General features: G+C 34.6%; 3 protein-coding genes across 5 annotated transcripts; all 3 read right to left on the reverse strand.

The window, feature by feature from the left end:
* Window positions 1–641: 641 nt before the first annotated feature.
* Window positions 642–5941, reverse strand: LOC112002838 (methylenetetrahydrofolate reductase (NADH) 2). Its single transcript, XM_065763611.1, has 11 exons — window positions 5381–5941; window positions 5234–5294; window positions 5066–5148; window positions 4716–4889; window positions 4057–4230; window positions 3871–3971; window positions 3639–3750; window positions 2553–2633; window positions 2290–2467; window positions 1155–1489; window positions 642–1036 (listed from the first exon to the last, which is right to left on the reverse strand). Exons 1-11 carry the CDS (start codon window positions 5777–5779, stop codon window positions 953–955), a joined length of 1782 nt encoding a protein of 593 aa, XP_065619683.1. The 5' UTR covers window positions 5780–5941; the 3' UTR covers window positions 642–952.
* LOC136063356 (methylenetetrahydrofolate reductase (NADH) 2-like) lies at window positions 5896–9317 on the reverse strand. The gene is made up of 6 exons (XM_065763610.1): window positions 8697–9317; window positions 8550–8610; window positions 8382–8464; window positions 8032–8205; window positions 7370–7546; window positions 5896–6306 (listed from the first exon to the last, which is right to left on the reverse strand). Exons 1-6 carry the CDS (start codon window positions 9093–9095, stop codon window positions 5896–5898), a joined length of 1305 nt encoding a protein of 434 aa, XP_065619682.1. The 5' UTR covers window positions 9096–9317.
* A 1920-nt stretch (window positions 9318–11237) lies between these two features.
* LOC112002855 (histone-lysine N-methyltransferase ASHH3) lies at window positions 11238–20382 on the reverse strand. Of its 3 annotated transcripts, none has more exons than XM_024035017.2 (14): window positions 20159–20382; window positions 19363–19510; window positions 18462–18591; window positions 17961–18072; window positions 16297–16396; window positions 15599–15677; window positions 15340–15511; window positions 15171–15251; window positions 14937–15063; window positions 14145–14172; window positions 13926–14013; window positions 12807–12855; window positions 12645–12728; window positions 11238–11749 (listed from the first exon to the last, which is right to left on the reverse strand). In XM_024035017.2, exons 2-13 carry the CDS (start codon window positions 19378–19380, stop codon window positions 12657–12659), a joined length of 1056 nt encoding a protein of 351 aa, XP_023890785.1. In that variant the 5' UTR covers window positions 19381–19510; window positions 20159–20382; the 3' UTR covers window positions 11238–11749; window positions 12645–12656. The 3 variants fall into 3 exon arrangements, with proteins under 3 accessions (XP_023890785.1, XP_023890787.1, XP_023890783.1); XM_024035019.2 differs by having other exon boundaries at window positions 14889–15063; window positions 18462–18540; window positions 20159–20381; XM_024035015.2 differs by having other exon boundaries at window positions 14889–15063; window positions 20159–20380.
* Window positions 20383–24856: the final 4474 nt, after the last annotated feature.

The following is a 24856-nucleotide window of genomic DNA, read 5'->3' on the forward strand; positions in this document are numbered from 1 at the left end:
GGGAAAAAAAAAATACAATAGTTTAATAACATAAGAAAATTGTAATTTTATCAAGAACATGCCAATATTACATTGAAAATGTGACAATTATTAATAAAGCAGTTCTTTTTACACAAATCGCTCCTCCCAAAACATCATCGAAATTGACCAAAATGGTTTTGATAGAAAAGCAAACGTAAATTGTTTTATCAATAGTTTATCTATAGTCAAGTAATAGGTTTTGAAATTTTCCTTAAACTAATTCGGAAGAAAACAGTCCATAAATATAAGCTTTGTTATCTTATTTTAGTCGAAGGAGCAACGAAAAGCATACGGACAATTGAGAATTTGAAATGGTGAAACGGATTAAAACTTCGTCCATGAACATATATAGTTATATATAAATTAAAGTTGGCTTTGCTTTTATCTTTTCCCAATGACAAGAGGCAGCGGGAACGCATATATCCTTTGATACAAAATACCACCTCCCAATGGTAAGCATACGGACCATTGAACGATTAAACAGTTCCCAGCCTATATTTACTTTTCGTAGTTATTGGTGTTTAGGCTGAGGACAAGAAAACCATGATTCAACAGCACATTTGACTAAAACTGGCAACATGAACGGAATGCAGTGATGTTCAAACTGATAACATCAAAACTTAAAGAAGCCAAGACACAGAATCAGGGGCCTAGCATTACCGTACAAAGATCGGTGTTTTCTACAAATTCAATATAGATTGCCTCCGTGAAATCCCATTGAACTAGCGGGACACTGGCATACTTCTATTACCTAACCGTGATTACTTGTTATTCCAAATATAAAATTTGCATCATGAAGGAGGGGGAGTTATCAAAATCCCAATGAATTATTAATACAAGCCAATAAGATTATAAATTGACACATTCCAACAACAATTATATAAACCAACTTGAAACCAGAATTAAAGAGAGACTGAGATCACAGTTCATCTCAGAAATCTGCAAAAACAGCAAAAAGATCACCATGGATGTAATCGTTATCCACCAAGCTGACCAAGTAATAGCTGCTCTGGACCTGCAAAATAAAGGATATCATAACATCAATATTACATATATGAATCCTTTGTCACGTGTGGCTGTGAATGTGATTGTGTCATAAACATAAGAATTTCACACATATGAAGAGAACTGACCTCTTCAAGCAGTTTTCTGGATGGATCACCCTCTGGGAACAAGGAAGCCCACCCCCTTGACCAGATTTCAAAGGCCTCATCCTTCCACACCATAAAGCTGGCAGGATCCACAACGGTTGGTTGGATTATCTCCTTTGCAGGGAAGACTCCCCATGTCACAGCATTCACAGCAGTTTGGTGGACATTGGATATCCAATTCCCTTCTTTGTTCACAGCCATATAGGTTAGAGATGGGAAAGCCTTGCTTTTGTTAACAAGTGCATCCAACTTCTCCCCGGAACAGAAAAACTCTACATATGCCTTCTGATAAACATACCCTCCAGGTCCACCCCATCCTGAATCGTGCCAAAATAAGTCAAGAGGCATCAAAATTTAAATAGCCAGAAAAATCAAAGATCTACAAATTATTTTGACAAAACAACTACAAATATTAAATCAGATCACCTTTCAAAATATGAAAATAGAGAGAATACTGTTTAATTTGACAACAATCTTTGAACAAAATAAGTGCCAGGCATACAAGACATCTTAAACATATGCATTAATAATTTTTTTATTTATTAATAGAATTAAATAGATAGAACAATGTCAATTCATATATAGATGTCTTTATTTAATAACTAATTTATATAGTAAAAGGGAACACTCATATAGCAGAAATGGAAAAGGATGATGAAACTACGAAGTACAAACTGAAGCCAGAAGGTGAAGATCAACAACCAGAATAAACCACAACATGAATCCAGCAACATACTATTGGTAAAAGGACACATGCTTAAATTTGGAGTCATACGTTCTCTCTTGGAACTAAATATTATGGAACCCCTAACAAAAAAGAGTATTATTTTGATCTTCATTAATGGGAATTGAAACAAAATCTCTAATATAATATCCCAGGAATCAAAGTTCAATATCAGCTTATAGCACAATAGAGTTCTCTATGTACTTTTTATTTTTCAGCAATTTAAACACTTCAAAGTAAGATTCTCAACAGTAGGAATCAAAAGAAAATTAAATCAGTACTAACATCTAACTTGTGCTAGAGACACTCACATAGACATAAGATATGAAGTTATTTCATAATTTTTAGGATGACAAACCCACACATGCAATGCATATAACAGTTTTTACTCACCAACAGATGGGGAATCGGATTTTTCCCCATTGACTGCTGGTTGGCTATTGACAGTGAGGAATCCCTTTGTATTAATCTTCCCCAGCTGCTCATTTATGATTCGTGTCTCTGGCTGAAGCCCATCTAACTCTGACCATGGACTGCTTCTCAATTTTCCAAGGCAGTATTTCTTAAATTTCTGATATAGAAAAAATTCAAAGTAAAATTATGGGAAACTCTCTAGCAATGAGGAAAGACTATTACGCCCAAAATGGAGACTGTACCTCCTGAATATCATCAACATTTGTCAAGGGTGTAGCCCATTCTTCAAGAAGTTTCTTGTCACGTGCTCGTGGCCGCATGAACTGTTCAATAAATTATGACTTAGGTTATAGATGGCCATGACTAAAGAAAATAAATTTAACAGTACATGTAGCTTAACCAAATCACGGTTACTTCCATTTATTAAAACTAAATTATTCAATGAATATTTTCTACACAAGGAAGCAGTTGCCAGATACACAAAAGAGATGAGGTCCTAGGACTTCATATAAATGAAAAAAAATAGAAGAATGAAACAGCTATTCAAGGTATTAGTATTCATTATGAGGACTGAGACAGAACCAAAGAGGTTTTGTATTCTCTACTTGTATCAAGATTCTCTTACAATCCAGGCAATCACCACTTGGAGAGTGTGCATATTATGCCAGAACCCATATAGGCAACATACTACCATTCAGATGATTTTATTTATTGATTCCACCAAGAGCCTTGACAAACTAACTCCACAAGGGTTAACTTTATCTTAAACCAGATCACATATTTCCTTACCACCATCGGGATGATGTACTATTGTCGTAAACCTTTTTAAAACAAAAAATGTAATGCTATTGTTCCTAAGACCAAAGACCATTGACATTTAGATAATATATGTATGTAAAACCAACAAAAATAGATATGATTGCAATGCCAATAAAGAAACAACCCTTTATTATTACAAACCAACATTTTAAAATTGTTCAGTTTTACACACGCACGCAGTGGGTCTTGAAACCATGACCTTATCCTCCACCTTGCTTTTACAAGGGGAGGAGGTGCCATCAATAAATATCAGCCTTATGAAATGAATGCAACATTGTTTTAAGTATTAATTATTCATATCAATGAAATGACATAATACAAACTGCAAACATAAAACAAATAAGCTTGTCATCAAGCCATACGAGATTACCAAATATATTTGCTAATAAAGAAAGTAATTCTCAATGTTTTCCTCAGAGAATTTAAAGATAGTGAAAGGTTCAACATGATGAATTTTTAATATTTAGTACGAAACAATAAAAAAATAGAAGCTAAATGATCGTGCCCACCTGATAGTCACTTAATGCTCCATATGATGGATTGCAAGAATCACCCCACCGCCCATGCGGGTACTGGTCCCAGCCTATAGTCCTTGATATGTAGCTCTTTGGACGATTAGCCCTACCATCAATGGCTCAGAAGATAAGAAGTCTTGAAATTTAAACAAACAATAAATTCTGTGCATCCCTAATTAATTGCTGGATTTTAGTCCAAAATATAGCATTTTCAAATGTTGCATACCAGAAAATTGGACGAACGTCTTCCTTCACACGGAAAACATTAGCCGGGCGTCTCCAAGGCAGGGACCTTGAAATTTTGGTCTCTTCAATCAGACCAAGATTCTGCCAAGTACATCCATTATCAGTACCTAAATGTTGTATGAGTACTAATATGTCACACACAATTGACTAGGATATGAGAAACAACCATTAATATAGCTAATGCTGTCTTCTCCATGTTTAGGGTATAAAGATGCAATGTCTTAATCCCATGAGCTAAAATCTTCTTGCACATTTCAGTTCCAAGATGAATTCCATAGGCTTTGACAGCTTCTTCATTGTCCTTGATAGGCTCCAAGGCGGCCATAATTTCAGCAGGTATCTACAAAATGCCAATAGATGCAAACACTCTTATCACATTGATATGCACTGAGAGAGGCAGAAAGAGAACCACCACATTTCACAAGTTATCAACAGAACACACCATAACAATAACGAGTAACCATTTAGCAAATACATGCAAGGCAGGTTTTTCCACTTCCTACATTTATGAAGTTTGTGTCCATTTAAATTATTATTAATACAACAATAAGAACATCACCAATAAATCCTTAGTCCCAAAATTTTGGGGTCATGCATGGATCCTATAATAGGTGTGAGCTACATGTATTCTTCTCTGTCATACTATCCTATCCAAAATCATACTCTCTTTAACCTCCTTAATGAACAAGTCCTTTTAGGTCTCCCTCTAGCTATTTTTCTTCACTGAAGCATATAATAAGTTTGACATAATTCAAGAGTTCTAAAAACTCTAGCATATACTAGGAATTAAAAAAAAAAAAATGATGGAAGTAGTCTGTGAATTACCTTAGTTTTGCAAAAACCAGTCATGCGAATGAAGCCCTTGTAGTTATTAATAGGCATAATTCCAGGAACAATGGGGCAAGTAATTCCAATTTGGCGACAATCATTCACAAATTTGAGGTAAATGTCAGTGTCATAAAACAATTGTGTGATGATTACATCTGCTCCGGCATCCACCTAAACACCATAACATAAGCACAAGAGAACATTTTATTAATAAAAACATTTTTTTTTTTATAAAAAAATTCTTGAATCAACCATTAATTAATTACATCATATACAAGAAGTGTGAATGTAGTACAAACAAAAAGCAGAATATATATATAATATAAAGAGAATGGAGTTGGTGTTACCTTCTGCTTGAGATAAGCAAGATCCTTGTGATAAGCTTCGAGTGTAGCCAACCCATTTTCTCCGATCGCATCGGGATGTGCCTCTGCAGAGAGCAATTATTATTATTATTAAGCAGCAGAAACGAAAGAATTAAACAAAAACACAAAAACAAAAGAAGAAAAAGAAACCTGGATAACCAGCAACGGTAATGCCAAAGTAGTCACCATATTGGGCTCTGATATGTTTCACCTACAACATTAACAGTAACAGTAAGAGATGAGATACATTAGAATATGAGAGAGAAAGAGAGAGAGAGAGAGAGAGAAGAGAATTACGAGATCGAGTGCACAAGCAAAGCCACCCTCGATCTGAACAAACTTGTCCTGGCCTTTAGGAGGATCGCCACGGAGAGCGAGGACGTTCTGGAGACCGTTAACCTTGATGGTTTGAAGAGCGTGATCGATCTTCTCCACAGGCATGTTGGTGCAGGTGAGATGCATCATGGACTCGACGCAGATCATGTTCTGCATCCTGTTGGCGATGTCGAGAGTGAGATCGGCGGTGGAACCACCGGCTCCCCAAGTGATGTCGCAGAATGCGGGGTTATGAGCCACCATACGCTCCATCCTCTCGAACAGGTTGTCCACTGCATCTTCAGTTTTGGGAGGGAAGAACTCGAACGAGAACACCACTTTTTCTTCCCCTGCCTCCCGGATCTTCTCTATTACCTTCATTTTTCCCACTCCCACACTCAGATCTGTGAAATCACCACCGACACTCTACTAATAATAATAAAGATGATAAATTAGATTAAATTTCACTCTATTATAAGTAAGAAAGAAATTAGAGATTAGAGATAGAGATTAGAGAGGAGTGAGAATACGGACACAGAGAGAGATTGATTCTGGAGACCGTTAACCTTGATGGTTTGAAGAGCGTGATCGATCTTCTCCACAGGCATGTTGGTGCAGGTGAGATGCATCATGGACTCGACGCAGATCATGTTCTGCATCCTGTTGGCGATGTCGAGAGTGAGATCGGCGGTGGAACCACCGGCTCCCCAAGTGATGTCGCAGAATGCGGGGTTATGAGCCACCATACGCTCCATCCTCTCGAACAGGTTGTCCACTGCATCTTCAGTTTTGGGAGGGAAGAACTCGAACGAGAACACCACTTTTTCTTCCCCTGCCTCCCGGATCTTCTCTATTACCTTCATTTTTCCCACTCCCACACTCAGATCTGTGAAATCACCACCGACACTCTACTAATAATAATAAAGATGATAAATTAGATTAAATTTCACTCTATTATAAGTAAGAAAGAAATTAGAGATTAGAGATAGAGATTAGAGAGGAGTGAGAATACGGACACAGAGAGAGATTGAGTGTTAAGTGCTTCCCATTTTATAGAGAGAGAGAGAGAAATCCCACAAAACTCTCAGCTCAACAACCCCGCGCTCGAGGAGCCGAGGAAATGAAACTCCACGTCAAATAAAAGGGACCACAGCATTTTATCTTTATGTGTATATATCGTCAATCATCACGTTGGCGGCAGATCTATCATCCTTATCGTGTGTTCGCGCAACACCTTATCCCACCCCACAGGGACGGAACCAGGATTTGAACCTAGGGGGGGCGAAAGCATGAACCAAAAAAATTTCAAGTGACATGGTTTATTAAAAAAAAAAATTATGGTAGACAAAACAATTGCACTTTATTACCATAAATATTTAAGTCAAGAAGGAAGTAATATGAACCAAAAAAGTTGAAAGTCACAATATGATATTCAAACCTTTTCGAAGAAGAGAGTAAAAAAAGAAGAGGACTTCAGATCTCCAAATTTTGGATAATTGAAATTAATATGTTGATTTTATCACATTGACCAACTCACCAATATGATAAACCTATACTTTTGGATGCAACTAAAAATCACACTAATGAAGTTTTCAAAACTTTGTTTGAGGATTTTAAAAAATTGGGAAAATATTAAGAGTTGACAATGCTACATCATCAATATTGGCTTCTAAAAGAATTTTGCATTTTATCTTTTGAAAAAAAATTTAAATATTGTAATTGACTTTCCCATAATTTATAAATTAATTAAAAAGTTATATAAATTATTGTCACCCCCATAAGGGAATTTATTTTTCTATGAGATTTTTTTGATTATGAGTTATTGAATTATGATATTGGTGATTTGTGGATTTTTTGTTGTGTTGTATTTGGACTATGAAGGGGCCATGAGTCCAAAGAAATGGTTAAGTGATTAGTTTCTTTTAGGCTATTTGGACAAATTCAAAAATTTGAGAGGGGCTAATTATAAACTCTAAAATATGGGCATGAAAAAAAATTCTCCATGTTTAGGGTATAAAGATGCAATGTCTTAATCCCATGAGCTAAAATCTTCTTGCACATTTCAGTTCCAAGATGAATTCCATAGGCTTTGACAGCTTCTTCATTGTCCTTGATAGGCTCCAAGGCGGCCATAATTTCAGCAGGTATCTACAAAATGCCAATAGATGCAAACACTCTTATCACATTGATATGCACTGAGAGAGGCAGAAAGAGAACCACCACATTTCACAAGTTATCAACAGAACACACCATAACAATAACGAGTAACCATTTAGCAAATACATGCAAGGCAGGTTTTTCCACTTCCTACATTTATGAAGTTTGTGTCCATTTAAATTATTATTAATACAACAATAAGAACATCACCAATAAATCCTTAGTCCCAAAATTTTGGGGTCATGCATGGATCCTATAATAGGTGTGAGCTACATGTATTCTTCTCTGTCATACTATCCTATCCAAAATCATACTCTCTTTAACCTCCTTAATGAACAAGTCCTTTTAGGTCTCCCTCTAGCTATTTTTCTTCACTGAAGCATATAATAAGTTTGACATAATTCAAGAGTTCTAAAAACTCTAGCATATACTAGGAATTAAAAAAAAAAAAATGATGGAAGTAGTCTGTGAATTACCTTAGTTTTGCAAAAACCAGTCATGCGAATGAAGCCCTTGTAGTTATTAATAGGCATAATTCCAGGAACAATGGGGCAAGTAATTCCAATTTGGCGACAATCATTCACAAATTTGAGGTAAATGTCAGTGTCATAAAACAATTGTGTGATGATTACATCTGCTCCGGCATCCACCTAAACACCATAACATAAGCACAAGAGAACATTTTATTAATAAAAACATTTTTTTTTTTATAAAAAAATTCTTGAATCAACCATTAATTAATTACATCATATACAAGAAGTGTGAATGTAGTACAAACAAAAAGCAGAATATATATATAATATAAAGAGAATGGAGTTGGTGTTACCTTCTGCTTGAGATAAGCAAGATCCTTGTGATAAGCTTCGAGTGTAGCCAACCCATTTTCTCCGATCGCATCGGGATGTGCCTCTGCAGAGAGCAATTATTATTATTATTAAGCAGCAGAAACGAAAGAATTAAACAAAAACACAAAAACAAAAGAAGAAAAAGAAACCTGGATAACCAGCAACGGTAATGCCAAAGTAGTCACCATATTGGGCTCTGATATGTTTCACCTACAACATTAACAGTAACAGTAAGAGATGAGATACATTAGAATATGAGAGAGAAAGAGAGAGAGAGAGAGAGAGAAGAGAATTACGAGATCGAGTGCACAAGCAAAGCCACCCTCGATCTGAACAAACTTGTCCTGGCCTTTAGGAGGATCGCCACGGAGAGCGAGGACGTTCTGGAGACCGTTAACCTTGATGGTTTGAAGAGCGTGATCGATCTTCTCCACAGGCATGTTGGTGCAGGTGAGATGCATCATGGACTCGACGCAGATCATGTTCTGCATCCTATTGGCGATGTCGAGAGTGAGATCGGCGGTGGAACCACCAGCTCCCCAAGTGATGTCGCAGAATGCGGGGTTATGAGCCACCATACGCTCCATCCTCTCGAACAGGTTGTCCACTGCATCTTCAGTTTTGGGAGGGAAGAACTCGAACGAGAACACCACTTTTTCTTCCCCTGCCTCCCGGATCTTCTCTATTACCTTCATTTTTCCCACTCCCACACTCAGATCTGTGAAATCACCACCGACACTCTACTAATAATAATTAAGATGATAAATTAGCTTAAATTTCACTCTATTATAAGTAAGAAAGAAATTAGAGATTAGAGATAGAGATTAGAGAGGAGTGAGAATACGGACACAGAGAGAGATTGTGTGTTAAGTGCTTCCCATTTTATAGAGAGAGAGAGAGAGAGAAATCCCACAAACCTCTCAGCTCAACAACCCCGCGCTCGATGAGCCGAGGAAATGAAACTCCACGTCAAATATAAAGGACCACAGCATTTTATCTTTATGTGTATATATCGTCAATCATCACGTTGGTTCGCGCAACACCTTATCCCACCCCACTTCCCTCACCTAAAACCAAATTGCTTTTTTTTCTTCCCCTGGGAGATAGAGACACACACACGACTACAGGGCCAGGCTGCATCATTGATCATACCATAACAAATTGCATGTCAACTCATTTGAAAAATGTTTGTTTCTTCACGTACTTGACCAAATTCCCAACCCACATTTTCTTCACATTTTTCACTATCTACTACAACAAGTACAATCAACTTCAGGTACGGTATTTTAAACCAAAAAAAAACTTACAAATTAACGTAGTAATTATTGATTTGTGCCACTTTAAAATTATAGTAAGTTATAAGTGAATGTTTAAATTTTTTTTTTTTTTCCTATTATTGATGATACATCACTTTTGTATTAAAATTTGTATTATCCATTAACAACTGGACTCTCATATTAATATTTCACATTACCACTTATGTGTAAAATACTTGAACACCAATTAAAAACTAAACATAATGGGTAAAGTTTAGGTATGGTATTTTATTTACAATACATTACGTTCCCAAATTAAATTCAATTTAACTCTATCAAATATATATATATATATATATATATCAATTTTACTATATATTTAAATTTAATTGAAGAATCTAATATATTGCATTTAAAGTACTATATTTAAGTTTTACTTTTAAATGAGTTTTAATTAACTCAATTAATAAAGTCTAATGTCATCAAATAAGAAATTTAGAATTCAATCTCATGTACACAAAAAACCCAATATCTTGACCTTATAATTAAAAATTAAAAAATAAATCATAAGTTGAAATATTATTGTATAAAAAAAAAGTTTTACCCTTAATAATAAACTCAATCCAATGATATTCTTTAATATAATTTAAAGGAATAAGTTATAGTAACATTTCAATTTTGAACACCACTCCGATTTCATCGTGGAGACACGTGTAGAATTATAAAAAGCAAAGTAACAAATAATACTAATAGCACGAGGCTTAATTTTTAATGTTGCTTTCTTCCTGTACATAATACGTTTCTTTCAACGTCTTTGGTTGGTGACGAGAGAAAAGGCTTACTAGTCTCATCAAATACAAATCCAAAATGGACCAAATTAGGGGAGGTTCAAACAAGGCTTTAGCTCTTATTCCTTTTTTTTTTTTGTAGCTAAAAAGGAATCATTCTCGGTTAAGACGCAGTTAGGCTTTAAGGGTTGAATCCTGATTGGTGGAGGGTCACCCACTCGTCACCATCCTTTTCCTACTACTGACCGAATCTCCACTCTCTCTCTCTCTCTCTCACCGGCACCCCGCATAATTGAAAAATACAGAGAAAGTAAGTTTGGTTGGTGGGTGGGACCACCACACCAACCTCCATTCCTTTCCATCCCCATTTCCTCGCCAAATCCTCGTTGCAGGATGACAAGTATTTTACACACTCATCAATGACTTTTATCAAATTCCCCCATCCATCCCCAATCTCTAATCTCATTTGTAAACACAAATAGGTCAGCAACTGTAAGGGAAATAAATATCTACAACCATACCAACCCTATAAATTATAATAATCCAAAGAGATTAGAGAGAGAATACCAATATAAAAACCAAGGATAATGAGTTACAAACCATCTGTTTATTCAATGCTTTTATTATATATGGAGCAGCCCCATAAAAATATTGTATTTTATAAATCTTGGATGTCGATGAAACAGGAAAATATGGTTGGTAATTTCAACTCCCTGATTGGGCATCAAGCCTCTCAAATTGTTAAGGAACAAGCTCCTCATGCCAAAATTCAAATTAAACATCAAGATATTGGTTGAAAACTAAAAATGGAGACTACTTGTACTCAATCTACTTCTAAGAACATATAATTCAAATGACATTTCTCAGACATAGAATACAAATCAAGTTGATTTTGAAATCAAGTGCCCAGCACAAGATCTCATTTTCTTGGATATAACTATGCATTCCCCAAGGCGTGTATGTTATCCACCTTCTTAGGACTTTGTAGTGTCACAAGCATTACACTTAATCCAGAGGGGTGCCTTTACCAGCCAAGTATTCCCCCCCACTTCACCAAAAAATAAAAGCATCATATATATTCAATGGAATCAGCTTATGAACTCCTTATTAGAAGAATTAAGAACAAATTACATTTGGTACAGCATTCTTGTGAACCCTGTGAAGGGAATGACAAATCCTTATTTATGTGAGAGCACAGCTAGGGTTCCTACATTTGGTATAACATTCTTGTGAGTCAGGTGCAAGACAGAAGGATCTTTGTTTCATGAGAAACAAAGAAGGCAACGGTAAATGAAGTAGTGATACCTGAAATTCAAACAATAAAAATATCTGAGTTTGACCTAATTATGTATTGATTTCACAGCCATTAACCAAGCCCAAAAAAGGAATATGCACATACAGTGAAACATGTTAGAAATGCTTATTATCATCTGTGGTATCTTTACTTCAACAAAATCCTTCAACCATGAAAAAACAACAAAAAATAACAAGCGAAATCATCAAACATTGTGCATGCTAAACTAGAAAGACAATGCAGACATTATAAGAGAAAAACATTTATTCTATACAACTAGAAGCATAAAATAATATTTAATTTGCAAGTACAAACATCTAGATTGTGGAGCTCTCTGAATACAGAAGTAACAGAGAGAGCAACATTACGTGCCATTAAGAGTGGATAGACCATCTATTTTCTTTTTCTTATTTTTTAATAATAAGTATAAACCATCATCATCATTCATACACCTGAAACGTACTTAATTTTTTATACAATAAATATGCTACCTTTACCAATATGGACAAAGCCTACTTCAGTGCCTTTGACCATCACCCTGCTCAAAATAAAAATGCAGACAACAAGCAAGCTTCCACCATTTCCCTAAATCCCCAATGAAGGCTAACAAGTTACCCTTACCAATTTGGACAAATCCCATTGAGTGCCTTCAAGTAACACCCTTGGTCAAAACTCAAAACACAGACCAGAAAAAAGCTTTCACCATTTCTCCAAATCCCCACTAAGAGTGAGCATGTGCCCCCCCTTAAAATATTACTTTTTCTTGGAATATCACAATTTTGCCCCCCAGTTTTGCTAATACAAATGCTCAAAGAGTTGGCAAATATATTTCAAAGATACAGATAACATTATATGACAGTCTAGGGATGAAAAACATAAGCCATATTAAGAAAAAGTTGTACTCACCTCATAATTAAATCACAATGTTACAAGTTCCCAATCTTCTTTGGTCATGTCAAGAAATTCAATAGCACCATCTTCAAACATGATCTGCCAAAACATACATCTATTCAGATGGGCTCATCATACTCGTCAAATCAACAGAAACCAACAGAGAAAATCCCTTACTGAGTGTTTTCTGGAAAATTTATCAAAACGTTTAATAATACCAAAGGACCTGCAGCATATAAAGCAAGGAATAATTTTAGCACACTAAGTTATAATATAACATAAAATGTCAGTATGTTAGAACTCAAAAATTGAGAAAAAAAAAATCTAGCAAATGACAATTTTAATAACATAAAAAATGGATAAATTAGTAAATGGGACGTAAGAGTATAACAGAGGGATTAATCCATTAAGGTCAACTCAACTAAACCAAATATATTAACAGATTGCATCATTGCCAAATTTTAGTAATAATAATAATTTAAAAAATATATATATATATATTAACTTCCAACCTAAATTTAACAAAAACAAACCTAAATCAGGAATGAATAATTCTTCAAAGTCCATTTGCAATCACAGATAACACCTCTGGTCTTGCATCTCAACTTTTATCAAAAGACCAAGTTCTAACACAAAATTAAAAAAAGCATAGAAAGGCAAGCCACTTTAACAGAAACAAACCCTATTAAATACCACTGGCTTTTGCTGAATTACTTAAAAGAAACCATGAACTAATATTTATATGAATCAATTATAAAAGCTAAATGAGTTATCTACATATTATGATTACAATTAAATAGTTGCAGAAAATTCAGACGGAAATTCATATCACTTCAGATGAAAGAGAGCATCACGCAATCTGCTTAGGATATGATGAGTTCATCTAAGTAACCTATTTGGCCACAAATGAATCCTTCTATTACAACTAGGTTGGTCCAGTAATGCATTGATAGGCAATAAGCAGCACGAAAGGAGTCACAAGCAATAATTGACCAAATTATTATAAATTTAATAATTGACCAAATTATTATAAATTTTTCTAGCAAAAGTGTAACCAGCCTATATGACCAAGGCTGAGAGAGAGGCTCCCGCAAGTGAATGGGTGGGTAGTAAAAGGCTCCAGTTGGGAAATGGGAAACTGAGAAAAGGCATACCAGGCACACCACTTAAAATAAAGAAGTACTAAAAGAATTACGGCTATTGCAGTTTTTCAAATTTAGTTTTCTTGACATTGTAATTAAAATAACACTTGCAAAATGCAGAATACTAGGAAAGGAGCAGACATTCTGCAAATACCTTTTGTTCATGGGGCGAGTTATCATGATAACTTCACCAATACAATTACGGGAGCATGTTCTTTGTTGCTCACTAACATGCGAACTCCCTGAATGAGAAAGTTAAAAAGTATGATAAACAAGTAAGAGCTCTGAATAAACCAATCATAGGAATCATTACAATTTTAAATGCAGTTGATATATTAGAAGACAACAACATACAAAGGAAAAAATTCATTACCTACATGTAAACCTCCGTTCTGATAAACCTTTCCAAACAAAAACCCAATGATTAGTCCATGTTTGATAGAACTTCAAATTTAAGCATGTATTACACAGAAAATAACTTAACAAGCCATTGATGCTGATAGAAACTTATAAAACCAAAATGCATTGTGATTGTGAGCAGATAGAGAGATAGAGAGAGAGAGAGAGAGAGAGCTTTTTAATGGCTAAGTTGTAAAAATGCTGGATTATCAAAACCTAAAACTAAGCACTTGGAATTGTACTTACTGTTTTACTTCTTACTGATCATAACTAAAGTTACTAAACCAAATCCTTGATTCATACACTAAGCCAGATACTCACAAGCCTAAATGTCAATTTCATGGAGGAATAAAAAATTTTGGTGTTTCAAATACAACCCTAAGCATTCCCCAAACACCAATTCCATGATTAGTATTTAGGATGTTAAAAATATTTGCATACTCTTTGTAGAGAGATATAGCCACACTCAACAAGCAAGACAATTATTATTATTATTGTTTTTTTTTTCTTTTTCTTTTTTTTGGTTCATTTACAACAATGGGGGGAGGGGTGATTTGAACCCTAGACATCCCCCTTGGAAACACGAAGAGGTGCTAGTTGAGCTAAAAGGCTCTAGGAACGATCAAACTAAAAACACGAGATAAAATGGAAAGTGAGATTGAAGTTTCTAAGTCATATCTTGACAATATCATACTATCAAACAGCCACCTATACATACATCTTCTCCAGACAGAATTGCTTTCAGTTTAGGAGATGACACAGCCACCTGGTATGCCACTAGCTTTAATGCAGCATCAGAAGACATCTTAGGCTTGGTAGGTCTAACCCCCAGCTTCCGCCTGCAGCCAGCAGCACCACAATGGCAATCTTGATCTGCACCAAATTGAACAAACCTGCTAAATTTGTTAGACTTTAGTACAAGAACACAAAATCTCATGAATTTATGGCATATGTATTGCAAGTGAAAGGACACATCTAAGAGTTATGCAAAGGCTCATACTGATAATCATAGGTCAGATGCTCGCCCTTATTTATGTCACGAGTTGCAAATATGCCAATTCTTGTTTCCCCATCAATTATCCTTGAAAAAAAGGGAACAAAACAATAAATATAAGAACAAATAAAAAACATTATAACTACAAAATCGGCATTAAGGATCAGTGGATAACCATTTCTGCATCTCGGTATTGGGACAACAGCTATGGTTTATATATCTTGACTTGTTTCCCTTGTATGTGGCATCAATTACCATATCTCGATTAATTTCACACAAGTAAAAGTTTGTCTCTCCACGGTGTTTCATATTCCAAAGCCTTTCCTCACATGTCTTGTCATCAATAACTGCATTAAACAGCATCATTTAATCAGCATCCAAAACAATACAAAAAGCCAGATAGAGATGGCGTCAATAATGATTGAAGAGGTCACCTTCTCCCACATACTCTATTACAAATTCTCCGTGCTTGATATCTTCATCCGCCACAATTCCAGAGCCACATTTTTCAGTCTGCAAGCAAGCAACATCATAAAATGAATTGGTATTTTTATGTGCATGTACATGCTGCAACAAAAAAATTTCAAGTGATCCAATGTACAAGAGATGAGAATGCTAAAATAAAATATAAAATCAATTGAAAGGGGCATGAACTCTCAAAAAGAAAATAAAGGATTCCCAAACAATTAACTCAAATGACAATGTCCAAGCAAGTGTGTGTGTGTGTGTGTGTGTGTGTGTGTGTGTGAGAAAGAGAAAGAGCCTTATTGAAAACGAAATCTGCTAACTGCTGGTTGCTAAACTTTGTTGAAAATTTGTGGTGGTGGTGGGTGGGGGGGGACTACATACAGCATAAACTATCACATTAGTATGCCATTTCTAATGCTTGGTTGTTTTTACTCATAGACTGTAGCATTTGTACTTCCTTTTGTCCTTTACAGTATCTCCAATCCCCATCTTTGTAATATTTTTCTTATTTTATTATAAAATCTAACAATAAATAAGGGTAAGAATATATATATATATATATAAATTAATTTAAAAATAAAAAATAAATAAATAAATAAAATAAAAAAACCTTGCTGCACAGGATGCAAGTCACTTCAAATAAAAACCTCAATCAGAAATATACCTTCACCAGTTTCATCTTCTTCACAGGTCGGTGCTGAAATGGTTTGTTGAGGCATGAACTCCCGCATTTACAGCCAGAAGAACAGCTAGACAGAAGCATCCTATAGGAATAAACTGTCAAATTATGCACAGGAATCCTTTTTGTTAACTAAGAATCTTGTGGTCAGATGTAACAACAGTTGAGGTAAATTTCAAATCACATTTTGCCCGTTACAGAAACCACCTCCTTTTGAAACAGGTAATCAAATCCAGATGGTTTAAAAATACTTGTAAGACAAGAGTATAACGAAGATGATATAGAAAAATATTACTTTCCTATTACATTTTTTTAACAACCCAAGACTCCATTGTTTGAGTTAATGAACAAATCATGGATGTAATTTGATTCAAATACATTGGACAATAGCCTTTTCTGGTATTAACTTTTGATATGATAAAATCTTAATATTCAGTTAGAAAAATTACATTCATTTATGCACCAATTTGACCTAATCCCATTGCTTGGCCCGAAATGAATAAAAAACGCAACAAATTATGCAGTCATACATGTATTTGTATTACACGTGGAGTCAAGGACATGTATGACTGATAAATATGGGATGCCCTATGAATGAGTAAAATCAATTAACAATAATTTGCTTTTGCATTATTTGGGAACTTGGCAAGGTAGTCAAAGGCAAAAGGCAGCCTTAAGACGCCAAGGCCTTGCATTGCCCAAGGTGTGAGGCAACAAAAAGGCGCTAGCCTAAGTAAAGCAAGGCACCAAATTCTAAATATATTTATTACACATATAGAACTTAAATCATGTGTACCTAGTGTATTGAAATATGATGATGAAGTGTTTCTAAATGTGTTGCATGAAGAAATTAAGTCTATCAAATGATTTCGAAATAGAATTAACATAGTTTAGGCTCTATTAGTTATTCCAACAATAGGCTTTACAACAAGCTTCTACTATAAATTAATTAATCTAACGATAAGTTTTACAACAAACTCTTGTAAATTAATTTATCTAACAATAGATTCTATAACATGATTATTTAAATTAATAATCTAATACTAGGTTTTACAACAACCTTCTCTATAAATAAATAAAGGGTCATGTTAATGGGTGCCCTTAGGGTAAGTGTTAATAAACCAATTTAGGAAATTTTTAACACCACTTTCATGGGAAATATGAAAAGCCGCTAAATTTTTTTTTTTTTTTCCCATAAAAGTTTTCTAAAATTATTTCTTAAACCAATGCCCTTAGGGCATCCATTAACTTTTTCCATAAATAAATTTATTAAAATAAATAAATAAACAAGACTCTCGCCCTTAGCACCTTTTTCATGGCTGCCTTGCTCGCCTAGGCTCTAAAGGCGCCTTGCCTTAGAGCCTTTAAGTCGCCTCAGAGCATTTAAGGCACCTAAGTGGTGCCTTACCTCACCTTTGACTACAATGGAACTTGGTGAGCATACTGTTGCCACAATAACTTGCTTTCTTGGTTGATTCACCATAGCACTGCTAGAGTGATTTGGATTAGTATCAAAGTGGTTCTAACTCAACCAAGGGCAAGTTGTATACTGTGACTTGAGAAGGGATAGGCAACCAATTTAAATTGTTAACAGACCTATTTCAAGACATACAAGGTAAAGCAACCATAATTCCAAAGACATTCCTTACCCACAATGGCAATCTCTACCACAGACGCCAGAAGATCCAGGTGATGGGCTACAGGAACAGAATATTCCATCGTCCTCAAGGCGTCTTTTAATTCTCTTCGTGAGATATATATCTTAAATTTGTCAATATCAACAAAAGGAAGCTATAGAAATATTTTGAGAGGGGGGGGGGGGGGGGGGGAGGGGGGGAGAACAAAACACTTTAGAGTATATTAAACTATAAATCAAAAACTGATGTGTCAGCCAATATACCACAGACTCAAATCAATTAAATCAATGTAAGACAAGTCTAATTAATAAGATATATGAAATAATAAATTAGGTTTAAAGATATGACAATAAAAATGACTAAAATTGTACCAATGCTAAACTTGCTATAACTCAATCAATCCCACTAATCAGGTCAGCAGCAAACCTACTATGAGAAGCTCAAATAAATTTCACATGATATCTTACAACTATAATATGGTTACATAACTGAAACTGCATTTTAAAAGGATACTTCTCCTTATAAAGGTGTATGGCATTGGTTTCCATTTATTAAACCAATCTGGAAGTTCGAAATCAACAGGATTCCCAATCTGCTTCAGCAAGTTGTTAAAAACATTCCCGACACGATTGTGCTCAGGAGTCTGAGTAAACACAAGACAGCAAGAAGCAAGAGCAGTAATCACAATAATTTGATTAGCATTATACACAATATGGTAGCCGGAAAACAGATTTGACTTAAACCAATAGAACAATCATTTCTTGAAAATATCATAAACAAGAGAGCCAACCAAAAGAATTTAGGCAAACATGTGCGTTTTGCCAGCTTATTTGTTGACATGTGAGAGAAAAAGGAACTTTAGGCAATAAGGTGGCTTAATTCACCTTTAAGTAAATGTGCTAGCCTATAGCACAATCAACCATAATTTTAAAAATGAATAAAAACTCTAGTTATCTGATCTGATAAATACTGTGTCTCAAATAAAGTCACTGCATAAAACAAATAAATTTTTAAAAAATAAAAACTATAGGCTCCTAAAGTGAACTTCAATCATACATTGTTTGGCGAAAAAAAAGAAGTTATCCGGGTTGTAGAGATGTGAACCCCAGGGTAACAATATTTCAATAAGGGAAACGAGCAATGAAAGAAGATGTTTCACAGCTTTGGCAAGCACATTGTGGTTTTGGAGGAATGAAGTTGATATAGCAAAGAAAGTCATACACACACACACACACAAACACTTGTAGAGTATGCAATTCATGAAAATCAAGTTGCTACTTCCTACTACCAAGCAAGGAAAGAAAATGAAACCATCTTTATCACACATACACATATATCCAAGATATAATAAAGAATTGCAGAGTATACATAAGTTCAATTCCAACAAAGTATGTATAAGAAAAGATTAAACAACCTTCTTTGTAGCAGGCATGGCCTCAACTCAAGTAGAGTCACTGCATAAAATATTGAGAAATAAAGGCCTCCGCACAATTGAGTAGGGAAGTCAATATCTCAAAGCAAAATAAAGCTCTAGGTCGAATCAAACTGGGTGCGACTCTAACCTACAAATCAGGAAAAGTATATAACATTAGAAAATGAAAAATCAATAGCTTACCGTTCCAAAAAACAAAGGCTAAAGACTTACAGTGAATTCAGCAAAACATAGGTATGAAATAATTAAGTTTGTGGTTTGGGTACAATAAAGCAAAGAAACAAGTTCAGGTGAATAAGAAGTTGGAAAAAGAACAAAAATTGATGAAAACTTGTGCATGTTAAATTTAGGAATAACATAGTAGTGGCCGTAGTATAAAGAAAAATGAATGGAAGATGTCAAGATTCAGAAATGTATAATGAAAAGTTTGAAAAGATTTGAATCTTGTAAGGTTCATAAAAAAAAAAGAAAAGAAAAGAAAAACATTTGAAATTTGTGGGATGTTGGAATTTGGCAATAAGTGAAAGAAAGAAGTTGCATATATGAAATTTGGAAAATTAAGAAGATAAAGAGTAAGAGCAGAGAATGGTTAATAATACCTAATTTCACAGAAGAAACTGAAACGCGAACGAAATGAAGCAGTTATTAAAGAAAAAAGATTCAGTTTGTTTGTGAGAGTGGTTGGGAAATATGAAACCACAGACAGTAGGTTTTTAAGCAAAGTGAACAAAGAAAGTAGCATAGCATGATAAGAAGAAGAAGAAGAAGAAATGGTTACCGGGAGGGAAGAATGAATGAAAATGAGATCTGGCAGTAGAGACAGTGAGCCAGAAAAACGAAAGGTAAAACTAAAACTAAAACCACGACAAGACAATAGAACGTGACTTTGCAACTGGACCAACCCAATCCATCGATACATAACCTAAGGTTAAGGCTAAGGCTAGGCGCGGCCGCTTCTTTTTCGCCCATTTGTCCATCTTCACTTTACGACTAACCCACCCGACCCGTCTTCTTTCAGTTTACGCTCCATAACATTAATAAATAAATAAATAAACCGTTTTTTTTTAAATAATAATAAATATGTAGCAACATATTTTATAATAAAAAGTTACGTTGATTTAAGACCATTTTGAGAAAATCTTTTAACAAATATTCTATTCATATTTCATATCACTTAATATTTCCACTCTCTTATAACATCAATTGTCAAAAATATTATAGCTCAATTGATACTAATAAATATTTTATTATTCATATCATTTTATTTGCTTGCTCTCTAATAATATTAATTACCAAAAGTCTTGTAACTCAATTGATATATTTTCATATTTTTAGCAAAGTTTAATTATCAAATTATATTAAAAAATAAAACAAAGCATTATTAGGGGAAAAAAATTTAGAAATCCTAGGCTCAAGATTCTTTTAGACAAATGATTACATCAATTGGAGTAGTAACAAAGTAGATAAGTTAAAAAGGATAAGTTTTAGGATAAATTAGCTTTTTATTTAGCCAACCCCCGAGTTGAAACAGCTAAGAATATCTGTAAAATTTATATATAGCAGCTATTCATTATGCTTTAAAATAGATATAGTAACATGATTAATGTTGAAAATGTGTAATTAAGGAAGGGTTCACTTGAACCTCTTTAATGACCCATTTAATTTAAGATACTTGGACCACTTAAACCCATTTAAGCCACCTAACCCAGCTAACCTTCATATCCAAATAATAAAAAACCCACTAACCTCATAATCGGTCTATGCATGTAAGCTCCCTAATCTTTTCCTTCTCACATCTTTAGGAATTAGGACACACTCCCTCTCAAAAGAAAAATTAGAACAAGCTCTCAATTCCCCTTCCTCTCTCTCGCGGTTAGGAACATCAAAGGGTTAAATACTTAAATCCCTTCAATCCATCTCATCAATTCCTTCAAATCTTCAAGCTAGGTTGAAGACTAGCACAGTTATTCAAGAACCCGAAGCTAGGTAAGGGAGAGTTAGTGCTAATTCTTTTAAATTATGTAATTTCCTCTAGTGGTTTTGATTGTTGGCAAAATGGGTTTCAAAAACTAAAATTTGTTAGGAAGTTTGTGAAAATTTGAACATGCACTAGTTTGGAGCTTTGAAAATGTGATATAATAGTGAGTTTATATTTATATTCTTTATATTTTATCTCACAACGAACAATTTTTTGGTTATCCTGGAGTTAATATGAATGAGATTAGGACTTAAGGGTCAAATGGTTATTTCTTGCACATAGATCAGACTTCAGAGCATTATATTGAAAGCTCATGCAAAATAAAGTTTTAACTATTGACAAGCATACTTTACTAGGGCTGTCCACGGGTCGGGTTTGGGCCTAATCCAGGCTCGACCCAACTGGGTCGGGTTACCAAAAATGTGACCTATACTTGACTGAGTATAATGCGGTTCAAGTCATTGGTTGAACGGGTTGGATTCATCAGTTAGGTGGGTTTAGGCTTCGAATTGGGCCAATTTTGTGAATTTGCATGAATTCTTTTTAAACCTATTGTTGACAGGCCTTTTGAGCCCAAATTAATGGGCTTACTTTTAACAAAGATTTATATATTTGAGAACAAAAAATATATATATATATATTCATATGGGCCTCTTTTTACATCATTTATTTCAAATTGGGTCTTCAAGCTTAGCTTGTATGCCACTACACAACTTTGAATCTTTTGGGCCTCCAAGCCTTCTCAGTTCAAATTTAATGTTTCTAGCTTACATATAATGACAACAAATATAGTAAATAACAAGTAAAGACCTAGGCTAAATTAGCAAGCACATGAAAACACATAATATCACTTTTTAACCACCTGTTAAAACCACACAACACAAGAAAGAAATATTTTCCAAAATGCCTTAGCCTTAAGACCTAAGCAGTACCTTAAAAATCCAAAAACAAATCAAGAAAGTCTAGTAGGCATAAAAGCCCATCTCAACCTATTAAACCTGCCAAGTTGTGCCAACCATTCCATACATGTAGCACAAGCTAGTAAACAAATTCCAACATATAAATCAATCACAACCACACCATAAGTATAGCAACAACAGATAATAAGAGCATCTTGCAATATTTCCATTAAGTCAGAGAAGGCAGAAAGGTAGTTATTGCAAGTGTGTAAGGCAATAAACTACCAAGGCAGTAGCTAGTTATAATTAGTTACAATTAGTTATAAGGGTCATATGGTTATTTCTTGCACATAGATCAGACCTCAGAGCATTATATTTAAAGCTCATGCAAAATAAAGTTTTAACTATTGACAAGCATACTTTACTAGGGCTGTCCACGGGTCAGGTTTGGGCTTGACTTGGGCTCGACCTGACTGCGTCGAGTTACCAAAAATGTGACCCATACTTGACCGAATATAATGGCTAGACCTAGAGGTTCGAGTCATTGGTTGAATGGGTTGGATTCATTAGTTAGGCGAGCTTTGGCTTCGAATTGGGCCAATTTTGTGAATTTGCATGAATTTTTTTTAAACCTATTGTTGACAGGCCTTTTGAGCCCAAATTAATGAGCTTACTTTTAACAAAGATTTATATATTTTTGAACAATGTATGTATATATATATATATATATTCATATGAGCCTCTTTTTACATCATTTATTTCAAATTGGGCCTTCAAGCTTAACTTGTATGCCACTACACAACTTTGAATCTTTTGGGCCTCCAAGACTTATCAGTCCAAATTTAATATTTCTAGCTCACATATAGTGACAACAAATATAGTAAATAACACGTAAAATCTTGGGCTAAATTAGCAAGCACATAAAAACAAATAATATCACTTTTTAACCACTTTTTAAAACCACACAACACAACACAATAAAGAAATATTTTCCAAAATGCCTTAGCCTTAAGACCTAGGCAGTACCTTAAAAATCCAAAAACAAATCAAAAAAGTCTAATAGGCATAAAAGCCCATCTCAACCTATTAAACCTGCCAAGTTGTGCCAACCATTCCATACATGTAACACAAGCTAGCAAACAAATTCTAACATATAAATCAATCACAACCACACCACAAGTATAGCAACAACAGATAATAAGAGCATCTTGCAATATTTCCATAGAGTCAAAGAAGGCAGAAAGGCAATTACTGCAAGTGTGTAAGGCAGTAAACTACCAAGGCAGTAGCTAATTATAATTAGTTACAATTATGAAATACCTAAGTATTTCCAAAAAATAGCTTTTCTAAAGCATTAAAGAGCAACTACTCTATTCTCTATAGTTAGGTCCATGACTTATAGAAAAGAAAACCTATAAACTATTAAGTTTTCTTTCCTATAAGCAAGAGTTGATTTATAAATTATAAGTTAGAAAAGCAATATGTCCAAACGAGCTTCCAAAATGTATCCAAAAATCTGCCTCCTATACAAAATGTGTCCTTCATCGTACAAGAAAATGGGCAAAAAGATATTTATCAATAGAAATATAAGGACAAGACCAAAAAATACAGAATAGTAATAACCAAAAACGATAGAGAGGGTAGAACCAAACTCAATAGAAATAATGGTAAGGGTAGAAACTTACCCGGTTAGTGATTAGTCATCAACACTAATTGAGATACCTTTGCTTGAGCTTGAACTTCCACCACCTGCTGCTACTTGACTTTTAACTAGAAAAGAGAAAATATGAAGGCTATTAGATTAAATTTCATTCGAATAAGACATATTTAATAGCACTTAATAGACAAAAGGTTTTGAAGTTAAAATATTGCCTAAATCATGAAATTCATCTTCCAAGGCCTCTAACTCATCCTTTGATTTGCAAAAAGAAATTGGAACCAAGGCTTGAAGCCAATCTTGTGCACAAACAAGATTTTGAACCATGAGTGGAAAGAGTGAACTCCGAAATGGATCAAGTATGCGTCCTTCGATACTAAATGCTAACTCAGAAGCAATAGTTGAAACAAGTACAGCCAGCACATCTCTAACCAATTTGGATAGCACTTCATACCTATTTGAATTGGCCTTCCACCACCCCAGTATCTCATATTTCACATCCCTTATACTTTCACAATTTTCAACAAAATATTTGTCAATCTCATTGCTACACCCTATGGACTACTCAGCCTCTAAGAAACTCTTATACCTAGAATTAACCATCACATATGGATTGGTGCAACCAATTGACTCACCTTCTATGTGTGTCCTCACACTCCCACTTAGTACTTGTATATTTGGTGAATCAACACAAGAGTAATAATCATACAACTTGACCAAGGTACCCCTCACCAATTCAATCATCTCATTAGCCACTTCATTCCCATAAATTTCAAAAAAAAGAAAACTTCAAGAACCTAAATTTCTTTCTTGGATCAAGAACCACAACCACATACAAAAGATGATTAATTTTATCCCCTTTCCCCCAATACTTATCAAACTTAGATTCCATTTTAGTTGCCATGTTTTTCAAGAGGTGGTTTTGAGATTTACTTAAATGAG

The sequence above is a fragment of the Quercus suber genome, unplaced genomic scaffold, assembly GCF_002906115.3.
Source record: "Quercus suber isolate HL8 unplaced genomic scaffold, Cork oak 2.0 scaffold_516, whole genome shotgun sequence".
Classification (NCBI taxonomy): domain Eukaryota; kingdom Viridiplantae; phylum Streptophyta; class Magnoliopsida; order Fagales; family Fagaceae; genus Quercus; species Quercus suber.

Coding starts and splice junctions, on each gene's coding strand:
- LOC112002838 (XM_065763611.1), bottom strand. CDS start 5,779: ATGAAGGTAATAGAGAAGATCCGGGAGGCAGGGGAAGAAAAAGTGGTG. Junction 5,149..5,233: donor TACCGTTGCTGGTTATCCAG/GTTTCTTTTTCT, acceptor TGCTCTCTGCAG/AGGCACATCCCGATGCGATC. Junction 2,634..3,638: donor GAGCATTAAGTGACTATCAG/GTGGGCACGATC, acceptor TTTATTGAACAG/TTCATGCGGCCACGAGCACG.
- LOC136063356 (XM_065763610.1), bottom strand. CDS start 9,095: ATGAAGGTAATAGAGAAGATCCGGGAGGCAGGGGAAGAAAAAGTGGTG. Junction 8,611..8,696: donor TTGCTTGTGCACTCGATCTC/GTAATTCTCTTC, acceptor TTAATGTTGTAG/GTGAAACATATCAGAGCCCA. Junction 8,206..8,381: donor TTGCTTATCTCAAGCAGAAG/GTAACACCAACT, acceptor TATGGTGTTTAG/GTGGATGCCGGAGCAGATGT.
- LOC112002855 (XM_024035015.2), bottom strand. Junction 18,073..18,461: donor ATACACCTTTATAAGGAGAA/GTATCCTTTTAA, acceptor GACAAATTTAAG/ATATATATCTCACGAAGAGA. Junction 12,729..12,806: donor AATTTTCCAGAAAACACTCA/GTAAGGGATTTT, acceptor ATGTTTTGGCAG/ATCATGTTTGAAGATGGTGC.